This window comes from Melozone crissalis, unplaced genomic scaffold (assembly GCF_028551555.1).
Source record: "Melozone crissalis strain CALT ecotype California unplaced genomic scaffold, PUWL_Pcris_2 ptg000006l_1, whole genome shotgun sequence".
Lineage (NCBI taxonomy): Eukaryota > Metazoa > Chordata > Aves > Passeriformes > Passerellidae > Melozone > Melozone crissalis.
The window spans coordinates 11,448,491-11,465,029 of NW_026535784.1; the positions used below are offsets into that span (position 1 = coordinate 11,448,491).

The 16,539-nt window shown below is 37.9% G+C and overlaps 2 protein-coding genes across 6 annotated transcripts in view; both read right to left on the reverse strand.

Moving 5' to 3' along the window:
* Positions 1 to 6,855, reverse strand: part of CUNH4orf50 (chromosome unknown C4orf50 homolog) — an 81,050-nt gene extending 74,195 nt beyond the window's left edge. The window contains exons 1-3 of the mRNA XM_054295992.1: positions 6,587 to 6,855; positions 5,178 to 5,316; positions 2,997 to 3,704 (exon numbers count right to left, since the gene is read on the reverse strand). Of these exons, the coding sequence (XP_054151967.1) occupies positions 2,997 to 3,704; positions 5,178 to 5,316; positions 6,587 to 6,855 (1,116 nt within the window). The remainder of the gene's footprint in view (positions 1 to 2,996; positions 3,705 to 5,177; positions 5,317 to 6,586) is intronic.
* Positions 6,856 to 9,515: 2,660 nt separating this feature from the next.
* The window catches only part of JAKMIP1 (janus kinase and microtubule interacting protein 1), a 143,979-nt gene continuing 136,955 nt past the window's right edge, over positions 9,516 to 16,539 (reverse strand). For 4 of the 5 annotated variants that reach the window (XM_054295990.1, XM_054295989.1, XM_054295986.1 and 1 more), the window contains 3 exons: positions 16,463 to 16,528; positions 13,705 to 13,749; positions 9,516 to 11,451 (listed from right to left, as the gene is read on the reverse strand). In XM_054295990.1, coding sequence (XP_054151965.1) covers positions 11,419 to 11,451; positions 13,705 to 13,749; positions 16,463 to 16,528 — 144 coding nt within the window. In that variant the 3' untranslated portion in view covers positions 9,516 to 11,418. Of the gene's footprint in view, positions 11,452 to 13,704; positions 13,781 to 16,462; positions 16,529 to 16,539 lie in introns of all 5 variants that reach the window. The other variant, XM_054295988.1, reaches the window with a different exon arrangement.

The following is a 16,539-nucleotide window of genomic DNA, read 5'->3' on the forward strand; positions in this document are numbered from 1 at the left end:
CACAGAGCTGCAATTTTAAAATTACATATGGATGGGAAAGGTAATGACTTCCAAGTCTTCAGTTCCTAGTGAGTCAGAAAAGGCTGCTGATTTTCCACAGCACCACCAGTGAGAATAATTTTTATTTCAACCCAAGTCAGCTGACTCATTGTTGTGCTCTATCAAGAGATCTTGACTGGGAGGCACAACTTAAGTGGAAACCACAACACTTCCAAGATTTCTTCCCTTATTTCCTCAGTAATATCAACTGATAGAAAGGTTTGAGTTGAAAGGTACCTTGAAGGTCATCTATATTCAACCCTCCCTGCCATGAGCAGGGGCACCTTCCACCAGACGAGGTTGCTCAGGCCCCATCCAGCCCGGTCTTGAACACCCCCAGGGGCAGGGCCTCTAAAACCTCTCTGTGCAACCTGTTTGAAACTAATGCCCGTTCCCTGAAACACAATCATTCCTTTCCTGCACCTTTTTGTTTATTTCTTTACAGATATCAACACTTGATTTATATGTGGGTACTGTCAAAAGAAGGTTACACAAAATTATGAATAAGACACAGGGTTCAGGTGGCAGAACATCACACAGAGAAATCAAGACCTCAGCTGCCACGTGGAAGCTGCAGAAAAATGCATTGCTTGGTTTTTTCATACTTTTCCCTCACCTTCAACAGACCCCCCCTAATGCTCACAGGTAGAAACTGATAAGTCAACACACAGCCACATGTAACAAGCTGCTTTTTTTGGTGTATGCTCATTTCTCATTTCTCATTCAGGCATGTACTGCAACTGGAATACTGCAGATAGGATGCTGAGTTTGGAAATTCAATTTTTCTACAAGATTTACCTGGAATCTACACTCCACCATGAGATGCAGCTTACCTCTCAGTCTCCAGTCTAATTGGATCTTGTATTGCACACAATTTCTCATTTTTATAGCTATAGATGGAGTATGATGAGATCAAACAGGATTTTTCTTGTAACTATTTTGGCTTAAATACTACAAGATGGAGGTGCTGAGACTGAGAAATTCTATTTTAATACATGCTGGTAAAACTCCAGATAAGGGGGAAAACCCTTTTCAGTTTTACAGAAAAAACACCAGATGTCTCCCTCCTCCTTTTATCATAGATACTGATTTTTTTTTCCTTGCTATGTCAAGTCATTTTCTACTAGAAAAATGCAAGTGTACTTGTAGTACCAAAAGAGGAGGAAGAGACAATCAGAAATGCAGAAGGCACAGGATTTGATGCTGCTGATTCTATACACAGTATTTAAAGAACACTATCCACTCTGCAGCAGAGTAAAGTAAACACAAATTAGGGCCTTTTCATTTATACCAAAGACTGGATAATTGAGACTCTAGTCTCCTATGACACCAGAAATGTAAATTAATATTTCAAAACTAAATGGTTAGAAAGCTTCCTGTAAAGAAAAAAAATAGGCTTTTATTAGAGTACAAAATAGAAAGAATCCTGTTCCTTGAAGACTTCTGGATTGGTCTCAGGCAATTAGTCTTTTGTGTATCTCGCTTTCTCATCTTTCAATAACTCATTTTTTTCCTCCTTTTCTCAATTTTATCAAACCAATAGTAATTCTTCACTACTTCTTCTCTGGCTCTGAAAGCCCTCACTCCTCTTGACTTTAGCTGTGCAGTACCCTCATTGTGCATTTGTTTGTTATACCTGTTTATGACTCAGTGCAAGTCCCTCAAAAAGTATCTTAAAATATTTTTAAACTGTATTCTTCATTCCCAAGGAAAAGTGAATACACCAGTTAAAGTGATTATAGCAATGGGTCATGGTAAGCAGCTGGTTTTTCTGCCACCTTGGGGCAGCTCCACAGACATGTGGGGTAAGCTGCAGCTTCTGAGCTCAACTCAGAGGTCACGACGTGCTGCTGGTTACTGCAGGATGATCTCACCACTCTCCCACAGAGACAACCTCCTGGAGCTCACTGCTTTGGGATCTAGAATCACTGATGGGATAAAATCACCAGGCCTGCAAAAGTGCATTCCACTAACAGGTTAAAAAAAAAAGTCTGTATTTCCTCTAGCTTTATGGATACAAGATCCTTTCTAGCTTCTCCCAGTTCTGGAAGTACTCACAGTCTGACTGACCTCCAAGATGAAATGGTTTTGCTCATGCCCATTGCCTCTTGGTTAGCTGCAATTAAAATCAGGAGAGGTCCTGGGATATCAGGTCACAATCTGAATGAGTGTGAGGCATAGCTGATTTCACTTTAAATAAAGTCTCAATAAAAATATTCTGCACCTCAGTGCATGAAGAATAAAACTTTGTTTGAGTCCACGCTGTGAAAATAATTGTTCCTTGTCAGCAAAATGAATTGGCAGAAGCTGAATGCTATATTTCAGCATGAGCAGAGCTTTCCCATGCAGGGCTGGGGTGAAGTGCTCAAAGCAAACAAGTCCCATTCAGTGTATTCAGGGCATATCACAATGCTGCAGAGCCACAAACCACTGACTGGCTCAGCTCATTTGCCATGAACGCTGCCTCCATCTTCCCTTGTTTACAATTATCCAGAAAATCTCAGAGACAACATTTATTGTCAAGGGTGCTTTTTGCTCCAGCATTTGGGCAATAATGAATAACACGCAACAACTCATCCAACCATATGTATCCTCCTCCACTGAGGGGTGTCCACAAGGCAGGTCTCAGAAGTTCTAGGTTCTACTTTTAGTGCCAATCTCATTCACATTGAGGCATTTTGCTGTGAGCACAGCACTTCAAAAGTTAAGGAAAAAAGGTTTGTTGAGTGTCCTCAATGAGCACCTAGCAAACGCTCAGATGCAATGAAGCTCCAACTACTGATTCTCCTGGGTGTGAAAGAGACACTGGGAAGTACTAATGGATAAACAATAAGAAGAAAAAAAATCAGGCAGGATAAAGCCTCACACTTGCATCTTGACTGTACCTCTAATGACAGGTATAATCCAGGGTGATACAAAGATAAAAACTAATTACATTTTTCATTATTTTTACTTACCAGTTGACTTACCAGGTAAACACTGCTGTCCCCATCCACCAATCTTGTAAGTTCTGAGTATTTTTCTTTCTGCTTTTTCAACTTCATAATACTTCGATCTTTTAAAGTTCTGTTTTCATCTAAAAGCTCTTCCACTTTTTCCTGTAATTTGATTTCAGATAATTTTAAGCTATAGATCTGATGGTGAGATTCTTCCAATTTAGTTCTGAGAAAGTCTTCAGTGTTCTGAGAGCACTGCAGTTCAGTCAGCAGGTCTGCCTGTTCTCTCCTAGTGTTCTCTTCTTTTTCCCTCAAGAAATTCAGGTTTTGCTGAAATGCCTTAAGGTGGCTTTTCACATCATGTTCCACATTTTCAATACAAGCCTTCCATTCCATTTCTTCCCTGCCAGGGTGTTTACAGCCCTGAGTCCCACTGCACACTGACTGCAGCTTCTGCTGCAGGTGCTGCACCATTCCCTCTTCTAACTTGGATGTCAAAAGAGCAATATGGGCATTAAGATCCAGGACTTGCTTTTCCAGCCTAGATACCTCACCCTGAAGGTAACAGTCCCTTTTACTCAGTACTGCTGTCTGTTGTCTCTGCCTTTGTTTGTAGTGCTCAAAATATTCTGACTGGCTTTTTATTTCATCCTCTTTTGTCTTCAGCTGCTCCTGAAGCCAACGCAATTTTTCCTTGTGCTTCTTCTTTGACTTCTTTTGGTTTTCAACCTATCATTTCAGTGAGATATACAGTTAACAACTGTTAATAACTGTTCACTTATAATTTTTCTTAATTTAGTGATAATTCTGCCTTTCTTTCTGAAAACTCAGGAATGACACAAGTAGAATTTTTTTAAAGCAAGTAAAATGCTGAATTTAGAGCAAAAGTAACCTGCTTTGTCATTTCAGCCATCGCCAAAATATCTCAGTAGGAACCAAATAAAACAAACTCATCCACATCTGCTACTACATGACATACAGGAACTTTTAAAACACATTTTTGAATGTTCTAAAGTACATATTAAACCAAAATAAACCTTTGAACTGTATTTCATATATCCAGCTCTGATGTATTCAGTAACAGATCCTTAACACTGACAGTACTGTAGCACTGGGGTGTTACAGGGAGTGGAGCTGTGGTTCTGTTATAGAAAACAGGACACACACTTTCCAGAGCCCAGAATTTTTCCCACTGCTCTTCACTGTACCTGTCACCTGTCAGCTCCTCTTATGAGACTGCTGAAAAAGGAGAAAGGAGCAGATGCCTTTTGAAACACTTTGAGAAAGGCTTTGGTATTTTCCTTTGCACTACGGTGTGTTTGAACACAGAGACTTGGAGGTGAAAGATGCCAGTGAAAGGCAGGAGAGGCTTTCATGAGTCCAGTACTGCCCCAGCTTTGAGCAGAGTAAGAGCCACCAGAATCGCAGGGACACAGCAGCAACTTTGAAGCGAGACTGAAGGCACAGAGACATGAAGGGATGACTTTGGTTTTTTTAAGGACTTCTTTAGATCAGTCATTTTGATCATCAGTACTTTCCTAGGACTGGTCAGAAGGAAAAGTCAGGTAGATGTGGACTAATATTTTGGTTTGTTAACTCTTGATGGGCATATATGTCTAAGCTTCCCGAGTCTTGAAAAATACATTTCACTTTTAATTACAAAAGCAGAGACTATTCCTCATTCTTGTGAATCTTGCCACATAATACTGGTGTCCTGTTAGAGTACTCATCTTTAACCTAAAATGCTGATAAAACGAAAGGATATCAGAATTGAAAGACATTGCTTTACTGAAGCCTGTTCCTGAAAACCTTTCACTCATTCTCCACTTTCATGAATCCATCGAATGAGCAAACTAGGTAAAAATGCCTGTTGTATGGGGCTAAGAAGACAAAGTCTGACCTAAGGAATACACTGAGCAGGTCCTAGGGAGAAAGTAAGAAGAGGGAGCATAAATTTCATCAAGGGCCTGAATTAGAGAAGTAACAGCAGCATTGTCAAAAACAACAGAGAAATAGAAAGCTGGGAGGCAAAAAAAAAAAAAAAATCCAAAAATTCTTCTGATTTCTCTTTGGTTGTGGCAAAAGAGAAAAGCTGAGACCATTTATTGCTTTAAAACAGAGGTCACTGGAGATGAGCTTGACTTATAAATTACTACCACAAAGAGGAAATAAACAAGGTCATTTGAAACAAAATCCCCTCACCAAGTGGATCAGGTCCTCCCAAATGCTTTGCAGTTTCCCTTTAATGCGCAGATTGGCATTTTCAACCTGGCCCAGCTTCACACAAAGTTGATCAATCCTCACAAGAAGTGTTTGGTGTGACAGCTCCAGCTCTCTCATCCTGTGATAGTGAGAATGAACATTTTTGCTAAGTAAATACCACAGCACAGTTCCAGATGGATAAGCAGTCACAAGCAATGCATCAATTTATCTTTTTTTTTTTGTATTTTTCTCCCAAAAATAAAATAGTAACAAATTTTTGGTCACTAATACAACAAATACTTAATTCTTAACAGGTCTGCTGGGGTTTGCACATTATACTGGAGAGTGTCAAAACTGTTAAACATTACCTTTCTGCTGACTTAATAAGAAGACCATAAGCAAACACATGTACAAAATTTTTGTTCAATGGAGTTTACCATGCTACATGAAATAACAACTCACCATAAAGACAACCACAACACTTCAGTCTCTGCATGTACCTGATCATAGGATTTTGGCAGGTTCACAGTGAAAGTCAATTTTTATGCCAGTAAATGTTTCCCATCAAAATTAACATTACAGGCAACCTGTGTTTTAGGAGCTGAAGTGAAAATATCTTACTGTAACATGCCTTCAGTGGGTTCTAAACCCTACAGTGCATAATTGTCTTTGTCCACAAAGATGGATTTTGACAAAATACATGTTTGCTTTGCCTGTTGCTAGCCAAATGGTATGAAGTGTGATATAAAAATCTTTTAAAAAAGATTATTATTTTGGAAAAAGTCCCATTATTAAAATATTTCTGACAGAATTCCTTGATGAAGTCAAAGCAATTAAAAATTATACAAATAAATGTTTTAATGTCATTTATATTTCCTATTCTTTTTAACCTTTATATTCTTTAGAACAGTGCTGACTATCAAAACCTTATTATTCTAGTCAAATGTATAATTAATGCATAATGGCACCTTCATCTACTGTAATGGTTTTATAATTGACACACTTAATTAGATGAAGCTTTCTGAAAAAATGAACTTTTTTTAAAACACAAAATTCCAAATTAAATCTTATTTTAAAAGGAAAGGAATATACTTGACAAACAGAATTTGCATCATACGAATATTTAAGAACAAAACATCCTGAGAAATCTGCCTAGTTATTTGCATAAATATGCTAGACCATGCTGTAAATCTTACTTAAATAATAATTCTTAAAAAATTATTATTGCATTTCTATTCTGACAGATATACAAAATACACATGAATCTTCTCCAACACTCTAAAACCACAGAAAGACTTTCTTTTTGCTGGTTCTGCATGTATCATTTGACAACCAGTACACAGGGCAAAGTGAAGAGTACATTTGTCACATAACAATAAATTTTAATGCAAACCCCCCCTTCCATTTACCTATTTCTCAGGATGGAATTTGACTCCACGCAGTCCTCCAGAACACCTTTCAGTTTTTCCCTTGACTTTTCCAGCTCTTTTATTCTGAGAGTCAAATTCTCTTCTCCAGCACTGTTTACTTTTTCATCAGGTGTGCCTGCATCTTCTAATTCCTGCAAAACCCAGGGAGTAGCAATTTTAACACTGAAATTCAGGATAGCAAATCCTTCATTACTGGGCATTCTAATACAGTAACAAAATTCTTGTTCTCTTCCAGATGAAGGATTCATGATGAAAAAGAGCCCAAATTAGGTTCTCAGTGTACTACAGTCTAAGCATGCAGTAACAGAGTCTAAGCCTCTGATGATCAAATGAACAGCCCTTCTTGATTCTGAATACATTTATTATTTATGAGAAAGTCTCATTTCATTAGCCTTATTAGCATGTGTGAAGGGAGTTGCCATTCACAACCCAAGATCCCCATAAAAGATTCAGTTAGACTGATTAATAAAGGAATTAGTCATCAAAGTTTTGAAAAGAGAATAATTTTCTACTAAACATCAGAGTTCATAAACTGAGTTTGTTTACTTTGGATAAATATATTACATTATTATTGTTTTAAGACAGAAGACTAAAAAAGGATATTTCCTATTCAAAAGGCATTCCATAACTATTTCAGAGAAAGCATTCTTTTTATTTAATTGGTATTTTGGATTTCTGCATGCAGTATTTTATTTGTGTCTACTTCACTTCTGACAGGTCATGAAACCATAGCTGAAAGAAACTTTCAAATTTGGGCATGAGAAAGCAAGTTAAGGTTGGTTCTTTTCTTCTGCCTCTTTTAGTCATAGGTCTAAAAATTCTTCAGAAACTCACTTCAGTAAGTTTAGTCTTAGAACTGTGTCCTGGTTTCTGCTGGGACAGAGATAATTTTCTCCTTAGAAGCTGGCACAGTGCTGTGTTTTGGATTTGGGATGAGAATAATGCTGATCACACTCTGATGTTTTGGCTGCTGCTCAGCAGTGCTCACCCTGTGTCAAGGACTCTTCAGTGGCTCCTGTCTGCCAGTGAGGAGCTGCACCAGGAGCTGGGGGGGAGCACAGCTGGGACAGCTGGCCCAAACTGCCCAAAAGGAAATTCCACACCACAGAGCTTCATTATACAAACTGAAGGGAATTACCCAGGGAGGGACTGATTGCTGTCCAGGAACTGGGAGGCTGCTGGTCAGCAGGTGTAGTGCAAAGCACACTTGCTTGTCTTGAGTCCTGTTAAATTCTTCCTCTTTCTCATTATAATTACAATTATTAGCATCAGCATAATATTATAGCAATATTTTTTCTCAGTTATTAAATTGTTTCTCAACCCAAGAGATCTACCTTTTCTTTCTGATTCTTCTCCCCACCAGTTGAAGGAGGGTGTGGAGGGACCAAGGCTGCATGGTGCTGGATGTCAGCTGGGTTAAACCTCAACCAGCTGCCACCTGTGAAATGCCGGTGAAATGATTAAATGATTTTGCTACATTTGTGTTGCTATGGAATTGGATCTGTTACTGGAATTCAACCAGATTTTGGATTTATTACCAAGGAAATAATGCAATTACTGTTGGTTTTTTGGGGTTTTTTGGCAGACAAATGCTGAATCTACAGTGCAAATAAGAACATAAAAGTAATTTTTTATACTGATGAATAGAAAATGGCACAAAAACAGTGCAAAAGAATAAAAAACCCAGTTCTCTTATCAGCTCATGTTTTGATGTTTTGTTATGTGCTATTCACAGGTTCAGTCAACACAGTTACATAGAGTAACTTTGGTCAATTGTATGAACTCACTGGCCTTGTGTCAGCTGCAAAAGGACATAGAACTGAAACAACTCAGGCACCCCTCAGCCTCTTAAGAAGACATGATATTGAAAAGCTTCAAGTATGGATAGACATCAAAGAATAAATCCATGTGGACAACGAAGTTCACGCTTTTTGTGATACCAAGTCCCATCTCTTCCCAGAGACCATGCACCCTTGCGACATGTTAACATAATTATGACTCTCCTCTGGATGATATCATTTCTCAAATGGAACAGTGTCTTCAATTTAGACTTCCTTGAGACATCAGTATTTTGTTTTTACTTGTTATTTGTACATTGAATAGACACCCTGTTCTGTGGCAATGGTTATATCTGAACAGCACTGCAAAAGGCACATATAATAACACTGAACATTGTTACTTTTCTCATTAATAATTTACAGTGGAAGCCAAATTAATATCACTTGCAACTCTAGTATGAAACCAGAAAAGCTGTTACAAGTGACACAAGCAATGAGAAAGTTACAGTTTCCTTCTTCACTTATACAGTTGGGACAGATGATTTGACAGCTGTGTCACAAAAAGGGAAAATCAGGTCCAAATTCTGTGATTCAGTCCATCTTGTATGGAACTGAATCACAAATAACAGAATCACTAAGATTGGAAAAGATCTCTAACAGCACCAAGACCAACCACCAACACAGCAGTGCCAAGTCCAGAATTAAAGCATGTCCCCAAGTGCCACAGCCACACCTTTGAACATTTCCAGGGATGGTGATTCTACCACCTCCCTGGATAGCCTACTCCAAAGCCTGAACACCGTGTTAACACACTGTACCCATTCTCAGCTCTACAGTAAATACCAATATACAACAGATAGTAAGACTGTAATGATCTGTTTTCCCAAAGTACAAATCTTGCTAGTTCCATGCAGAAAAAACCATCATAAATGCAATGGAAAATGTCAATTTTCAATCAGCCAGTTTTCTTGAGAAAACTGTCACATGTAAATGACAATGTAATGACAAAACACATACCAAAGTAAGGAAATGAAACTGCTCATACCTTCTCTGCCTTTAAGAACACCCTCTCCTGTCCGTGCAGCGCGCTTATCGTGGCAGCCCCGGGCTCTGACCATCCCATGTTTGTGCTTGTAGTTCCTTATTCAAAACACTGATGAGCAAATCTGTGTCTATGAGAAGTGTTTCTTTGCCAAGAGAATCCTTGTTCCTTCACTGGCACCAGGTTTGATTATCTAAGCTCTGTTGTGGTCCTTTGCTTTTGAGTCATCCCAGGACTCTCTCTTGCAGTGAAGGCCTTATTTTCCCACATTCTTTCATCACACTGCTAAAAACCATAACTAAAACTTGAAAAATTTCTATTTGAAAACACATTCCCTAAATGCTTGTTCCTTTTGAACAATATATTGTGAGCAACACATTTTTTGGGGATTGAGATTCCAGACTTTTGCATTATCCTTGTTTCCAAGGTAAATTGTGCTTTCTACCAGGGTTATTCCAACCCTGACATCAGCCACAATTTGCTGCATGTGACTGAATTAATCTTGTGGAGTGTCTCAGCTCCTTCTGTAGGTAAATGCTCTTGTTCAGTGATTCTTTGTGCAGAGTACTTCTCTTCAGAGCCTGATAATTATCTGAGAAAACAGGCTGCTTCTGAGGCTGATTCCAGCACCTTCAACAGCTTCCTCTGTCCTTCATAGTTGTTCATTGCCTTATGTTATGTTTGTCAGTCATAATTTCCACTTCATGTGATGTGTTATTTTTTTATTTTTAATTTTTTTTTATATTGTAGCCAGCTACTTCATGTTGGAGTTCAGTGTGTCCATGGGAGTAGATTTGTTTCACAAATATGATTTTCAAGAAAACGTGATGAAGGAGAAAGTTATCTTCTAATATTGTGCTCTTAATGTTTGCATCTTGCCTCAACATTTCAGAAATAATTAAAATTATCTATTTATTCATATTGCCTTTACAGTTCTGAAGCATTTATTTGCTTTTCCTTCTTTGAAAGAGTAATATTTTTTCATTTTCTAACCATTCTCTTAAAAGGTCTTTGCAACCTCCTTTTTTTCCAGTGTGTGCTTCACCCCAAATTTTTCTTGCAGTTCAGGTGGTCAATGATTGTTTATCTACCTCTGCTGGTGGAGGTTGTGCCATTTTTGCTAATGATGATGTTTTTTCATTTCACCTGAGTGGATGCAATGATTTCCAAATATTCACATTCAACTATTTCTCTGCTTATCACATTTATCTACATGACCATTTCTCCAAGTCCGTTCTTCTTGAAGAGATCACTGAGCACAGCACATCATGCATTTTCTTTTCCTGACCTCTCAGGCCACCATGGAATCTGTCATTTTCCCAGTGCTGTCTTTACAAGACATTGCCTTTCTTTTCAATAAACATTCAAAGAATCATATTTCCCCCACAGTTCTCACCCACTTCCAAGTTTTCATACTTCAATCTACCATCTTGCCTTTCTCCAAAACCCTTCCATTCTGCACCTGTGGATTTCCAACTTAGGAGTTTAATATGAATTTGACCACTGCAGGGATGTAAATCTTTATTTGTTTCCAACTTTGAACCGTTTGCTTCCTTTCAGCTATTTACTATAGACAATTTATTGTCAAACACTTAGCTTTTTTAATACAGATATTAAAAAGGAGATCCTGTGTTTCTTGGGTGAAATGCAAACCACATTTGTTGAAAGCATGCAGTATGGAGACAAAGATCTCAGTAGTGTAAGAAAACCATTTGGTAGATAACAGTTCACATAGCAGCCAGTAATTGCACTTGTATTTTTCTGCTGTTTGTTTGGTGGGAGAGTGTAAGTCCTGTTTGTAATTTTTTTCAGTGTTTATGATGTGCTGGTCTTTATTTGATTGTGAAATCATTCCAGCTTGAAGCCATATCTTTTAAAAAGTCTCTAATTTTAATTTTGCAGCTTCAAGTATTATGCAAACTGATTTATAAAAAAAAATGCACCAATTTAAAGCTGCTCGATAAATATTTTCCGTGTTTTTGCATGTGGACTCAGCTTTTCACTCCATAGCTTCTTTTAATAGCCTGTAAACAAAATGAAACCAAAACAGAAAACAAAAATAACAAAGAAAAGAAAAAGTCTGCTAAGCTTTAGATAAAAAACATTTCTTTAGAAATATGTGCTGGTATCAACCCTAAATTCACAGACAGCTCAATACCTGAATGTTTTATATTACCTTCAGAATAACTAGAACCAAAATTGCTATCAGTAAATCACCTGGTTTGCCTTGAAATAATTAACATCGTTGACAAGTCCAACTACAATTGGAAAAAAATTAAGTCACTTAAAATTGGCTTTTCTGTTAGATTAACCAGAGACAGATTCGTTTCTGGCAAGATGAATTAAAGAACATTGCCCTTCAAACCAGCACCACAATGTGATGTGCACTCCTAGAAATGTCAAAAGCTGAGTAGTTATGCGGCTGCACAGTCATTATCCCTGTGTTATCTCTTCAAAATGCTTGTCACCAAGCTTGAATTTAATTACTTAAGTGCTTATTGTTGACAGGAAGAGTAGTACATTATACCAGCACAATGCATTTTTTGAAGACTATAAAATTTTTCAATTTATTTTATTTTTTTTCTCTTTTAATCTAAGAGGAATCCAGAATACTATCAGATAATATCAGCATGGAAATCTATAAATCCTTTGAATGCATAACATGACAAAATATTTTAAATGGAATTTTAGAAATGCTGGTGATTTCACTGTTTATTGAATGTTTATAAAGTATTTCTAGATTTGGCCAGTATATCTTTCAACATATTTAAAAACATATATATTCATCCAGCTGTTAGCACCTCTAACTGGGACTGATATAAAAAATCTGGAGGAAATTCCAAAGGCAATAGTTTGATAACTCTTTTAACATTACTCTTTCCAACTTAACTTAACCAAAATAGCATCTGTCTTATCTCATCCAAAAATTCACTTCAGAATGTGGAAAGATGAATAGTTTACTACAAGGCTTCACCTTTCTTCAAACACCTTGCTATAAGCATATGCTCAATCTTTACAAAATAAACAAAATTTCAGAAGCAATCCTGAAAATACTGAAAATTTTGTGCAATTTCAACTACTTTTCAACTTCTAACAATCGAAAGAAACCTCCTGCACTTTTAATAAAACAATAATATCTGAGAATTACATTCTACCCATCTGCATTTGTTACCATTTTATTGAAAAAATTATTGAAAAGTAAAAAGCATATGCAGCAATGCTTGTAATAAAAGCCCAGAGCAAGTTCAAAAGAGCATCAACAGAAAGATGATAACTGAACATACTGGACCTGAAAACCCTAGAAAAAGCCCATAATAATACAGGTCTGATTTCTCAAAAGTATTTGAGATCTGGGCAGTAGAAAGTATTGTTTCATGCTAACAATATTGTTTCATGCTCATAATAGGGGCTTAGGGTAATGATTGTCACCATTCTTTTTCAGTTACAGTACTGAGAGCAGTTTCAAAGATGTTGATTAAGCTCCCACTATAAGGAGATTCCTTGAAAATAATTCACAACAGATTACAAAGAAAAAAAAGCTTAGAAATTTTGTAAAGGTTAAAAGCATTGTGTACTATCAGGTTAAAACCAAAAAAACCCCAAAACCCCAACAACCGTAACAATACAAATACTTTATAATATTCAATATCTTTAAAGCACTGGGCTGAAAGGACCAGGACACTGGGAAAGGACAGTGCGAGTGATGGCAATGTCTCAAGGGAGAGGCACAGAGGATTTTTATCCTCACCCTTTCCATGTTGTGTCATTCACATTGCAAGCCTCAAATCACCTCATAAAAGGGAAAATTTGCTATTATTTCCTAAGTTATTTCATGGCCTCAAGGATCTGGAGGAAGTGAAATCAACTCTTTATTTTGCATGGGTGGTTATGCTCACAGGGCTTCTTAGAAAGCAAAACTTGGGCCAAGTGATTCTTTGCCTCCTCTCCATCCAGCATGACAGAAGGCAGGAACCTACAGCAAGAACTGAACTTTGAGACAAAATGCACCTGCTCTGCAAGAATGGAAAGCACTCACTGCAGCTACGGCACTCAGTATCTTTGAATACAAAATCATTTCTCATTGAAAAGCCAATCACTTTCTGCAGAAATCTAGGAAGGAAGTATCCAAGTTGGACTTTATAGATGGCTCTTCCTCTCTGTGCAGGTGCAACCAGTATGCCCTTCCTCATGGTTTCAGGGTCTTACAAACAATCCCCAAAACATGGCAAAATCTAGGAGTCAAAAACTGAGTACAAAGAAATACAAAGAATACCAACCACACGTCTCGGCTCAGTTGTGTCATCAAGGCCACAGAATGAATGCTAGTGAAAAAAACAAAAAAAGGAACAAAAACTATAACATAAGATCAAAAGAAAATGAGGAAAAAAGAAAAGAAAGAAGATGTAAGATATGTAATATGAAATCCAGTGACATTACAGCAGTTAGTCTTACATCATTAATTGAGTTCATCTGAAAGAAAGACACAGTATACCAATCTTACTCTAAAAAACAGTAAAAAAAATCAGTATTTGAGGGCAGTTTTACAATGGCAAAATCTGTGGATCTTTAACTTCTTATATATTAGGCTTGGTTTTGTGATTCACTTAAAGAAATACTTATAATTACACACACTAAATCTTTCCTGAATCAAGGCTTACTAAGCCAAGGGCACAACCTAAATGCAATGAAACAGCAGAGAATCAGCTTTGAGAAGAGCACAGCGTGTTTAAACAGCATTTGTTCCTAATATATCAACCCACAGATTAAAACTGAGATTTTATATTATTCTTCTGTACAGGCTCTAGAAACAGGACAGTTTGCTGAAGAATTTATAGGGAAGAAATACTGTAATACTTATGTTTTGATTTTACACAAAACTTAAAAACTGAATCCACTTCTAAAGGAAAATGAAAAGTCATACTCAGACACAGTAAGTGGTGCATCCCTTAGCTACCACCAGCTATAAATGCTGCTGTTCCTTCAAAAGCATAAGGATCTCCTGCCCACAAGAAATTATTGTGCTCAGCATCAGTAGCATGCAAGTGTCAGTCTGCACCCTTTAACACATTAAACCTTGAGAAGAACAATGAGGTAAAATGATACCATCCATTGCTTCCCTGACAACACAATCTTCCTTTGGGCCATCAGAACGGGGTTTAATCCCAGGGAAAAAATAATTCAAATGTAATAGGGATAGAAGGAAGCCCTAAACCCATCCAGAAGCTGAAGGTCAATAGAAAGAGATGAAGCTTTTTTGAGGTCTCTTGCTAATGTAACATTAAAGCAAAGAGGATGTTAATCATTTTAACTCATTACCAGCTTTCTGCTAAGCTTGTGATTAAGCTCTTTCTTTTCCAATGCTTTTCCACATCCATCCGGCTGATGAACCAGCAGAGATAATGCTATTTTCCATTTCCAAAATTATCAGTCTGGCTAATCCTATACCTGCTCTGTAAACTCTAATGGCAATGCCTTAAAGGCCTACATTTTGGCAAGAGCAACATCTAGAGATGTTTATTTTTTAGAACAGGTGGATAAAGAGTAATATTTGAAATAATTAATGTGTACAAGTATTGTCTATCCCTCAACGTTTCTCTGCTTTGAGGAGTTAAGTGCAGCACCTTAGACATCACTGGCTGCTAGGCAGGAACAGTTTCAAGTACAGACATGGTCTGGGGCAGAAGAGGGCAAAGGCAGCAGAAGAGCCCTTTTAAGGGTGAAAAGAGCCCTTTTAAGGATGAATAGTGCCCGTGTTTCTCTGTCAGTGCCAACATGGAGCACTGCCCTCCCAACAGATGCAGACAGAGCTGCTCCAGCCGTGTCATTGTGGGGGTGATGTAGAGCATTAATTAGCAACAGCAGCAGACAGCCCAGCTTCTGCAGGCTCTTCTGCTCTTCCACAAACCCAGACAGGTATCACAGTCTCAAAAGTGCAGGATAAGTACAGCAGAGCGGAGACAACTACTGTGGGAGCAGAAGGGGCTGAGGAAGATGCTGAGAGAATTGGAATAGTTGCTGGAAGTGCAACTGGGAGGACTGCCACATCCTGGAAGGAGATGAAGGGATACTGAGATCAGAGAAGGGTGAGGAAGAAACTTTTCCACACCCAGTGAGCTGCTCCCTGAATCCTTCCTCTGTTCTGTCAACCCCACTGACCTCTTTCAACTCCCTCCAGAGTCCTGCAACAGCTTTCCTTTTGCCCTTTTACCCATTCTCAACCCAAGAGAAAAAAAAATGACTGAGAACTGCACTAAGGTCTCCATTCAGCCCAGCAGTAGGCTTATGTAGGATTACATGCACATAAATGCTGAAGAAAATGAACCTGGGACATGACTCTTGTTGGCATCTAGGCAGTGGTTCAGCAAAGGTAACATAACTAAAACACTCTGCTGGGGCTGGAGAAAAACCCATTGTCAGTCCATGCTCTCTGCAGAGCAGCCTAAACTCCACAGACCTGGGAAAACCTGAGCCCACACTCCACAAATCTGGTGCCATCCCTTGCTTGGGAACCACAGTGACACAAATTCATTTGCTGTCTGAAGCCTTGGTCAGAGCTTCTTTCAAAAAAAAATCAGATCCATTATATCAACCTTTTTCTATATTAAAACAAGAAATACTCCTTAATTGTAGTGTTTCGCAGGCGCTTCCCTAATTTTATTTTATTTTTCAGTGTTTGAAAGTTTTGCAAGGCAATGCTGCCAAATACGGCTGAGCTAACCAATTTTTTCAGAGAAAAAAAGAATCTTTGTTCTTTTTTGTTCTAAACCACAGCAAATCCTCCTTCTACTAGTCTAGAGTCCCCCCAGACTCCTTGATTCCTTCCTGTAATTGACAGAAATCCTGGATAGGAAATAATTTTGAGCAGATTAGGGACAGAGCTGCATTTCATGCTGCAATGACTCAAACTCAAATTTTTATCTCCTCTTAAAATAGATTTTGTGATATTAGATTAAGTACTATTAACATCAGTGCAACAGAGAAAAACAATTTTCTGTAGAAAAAAAATTTGTTGGTACTGCCCAGATATAAATTTACCTTTTCCTCAATTTCTTTGAGTTGCCTCTTTTGAAGTTCTATTTTATCTTCTAGATCTCGAATTCTCTGGAACAGAA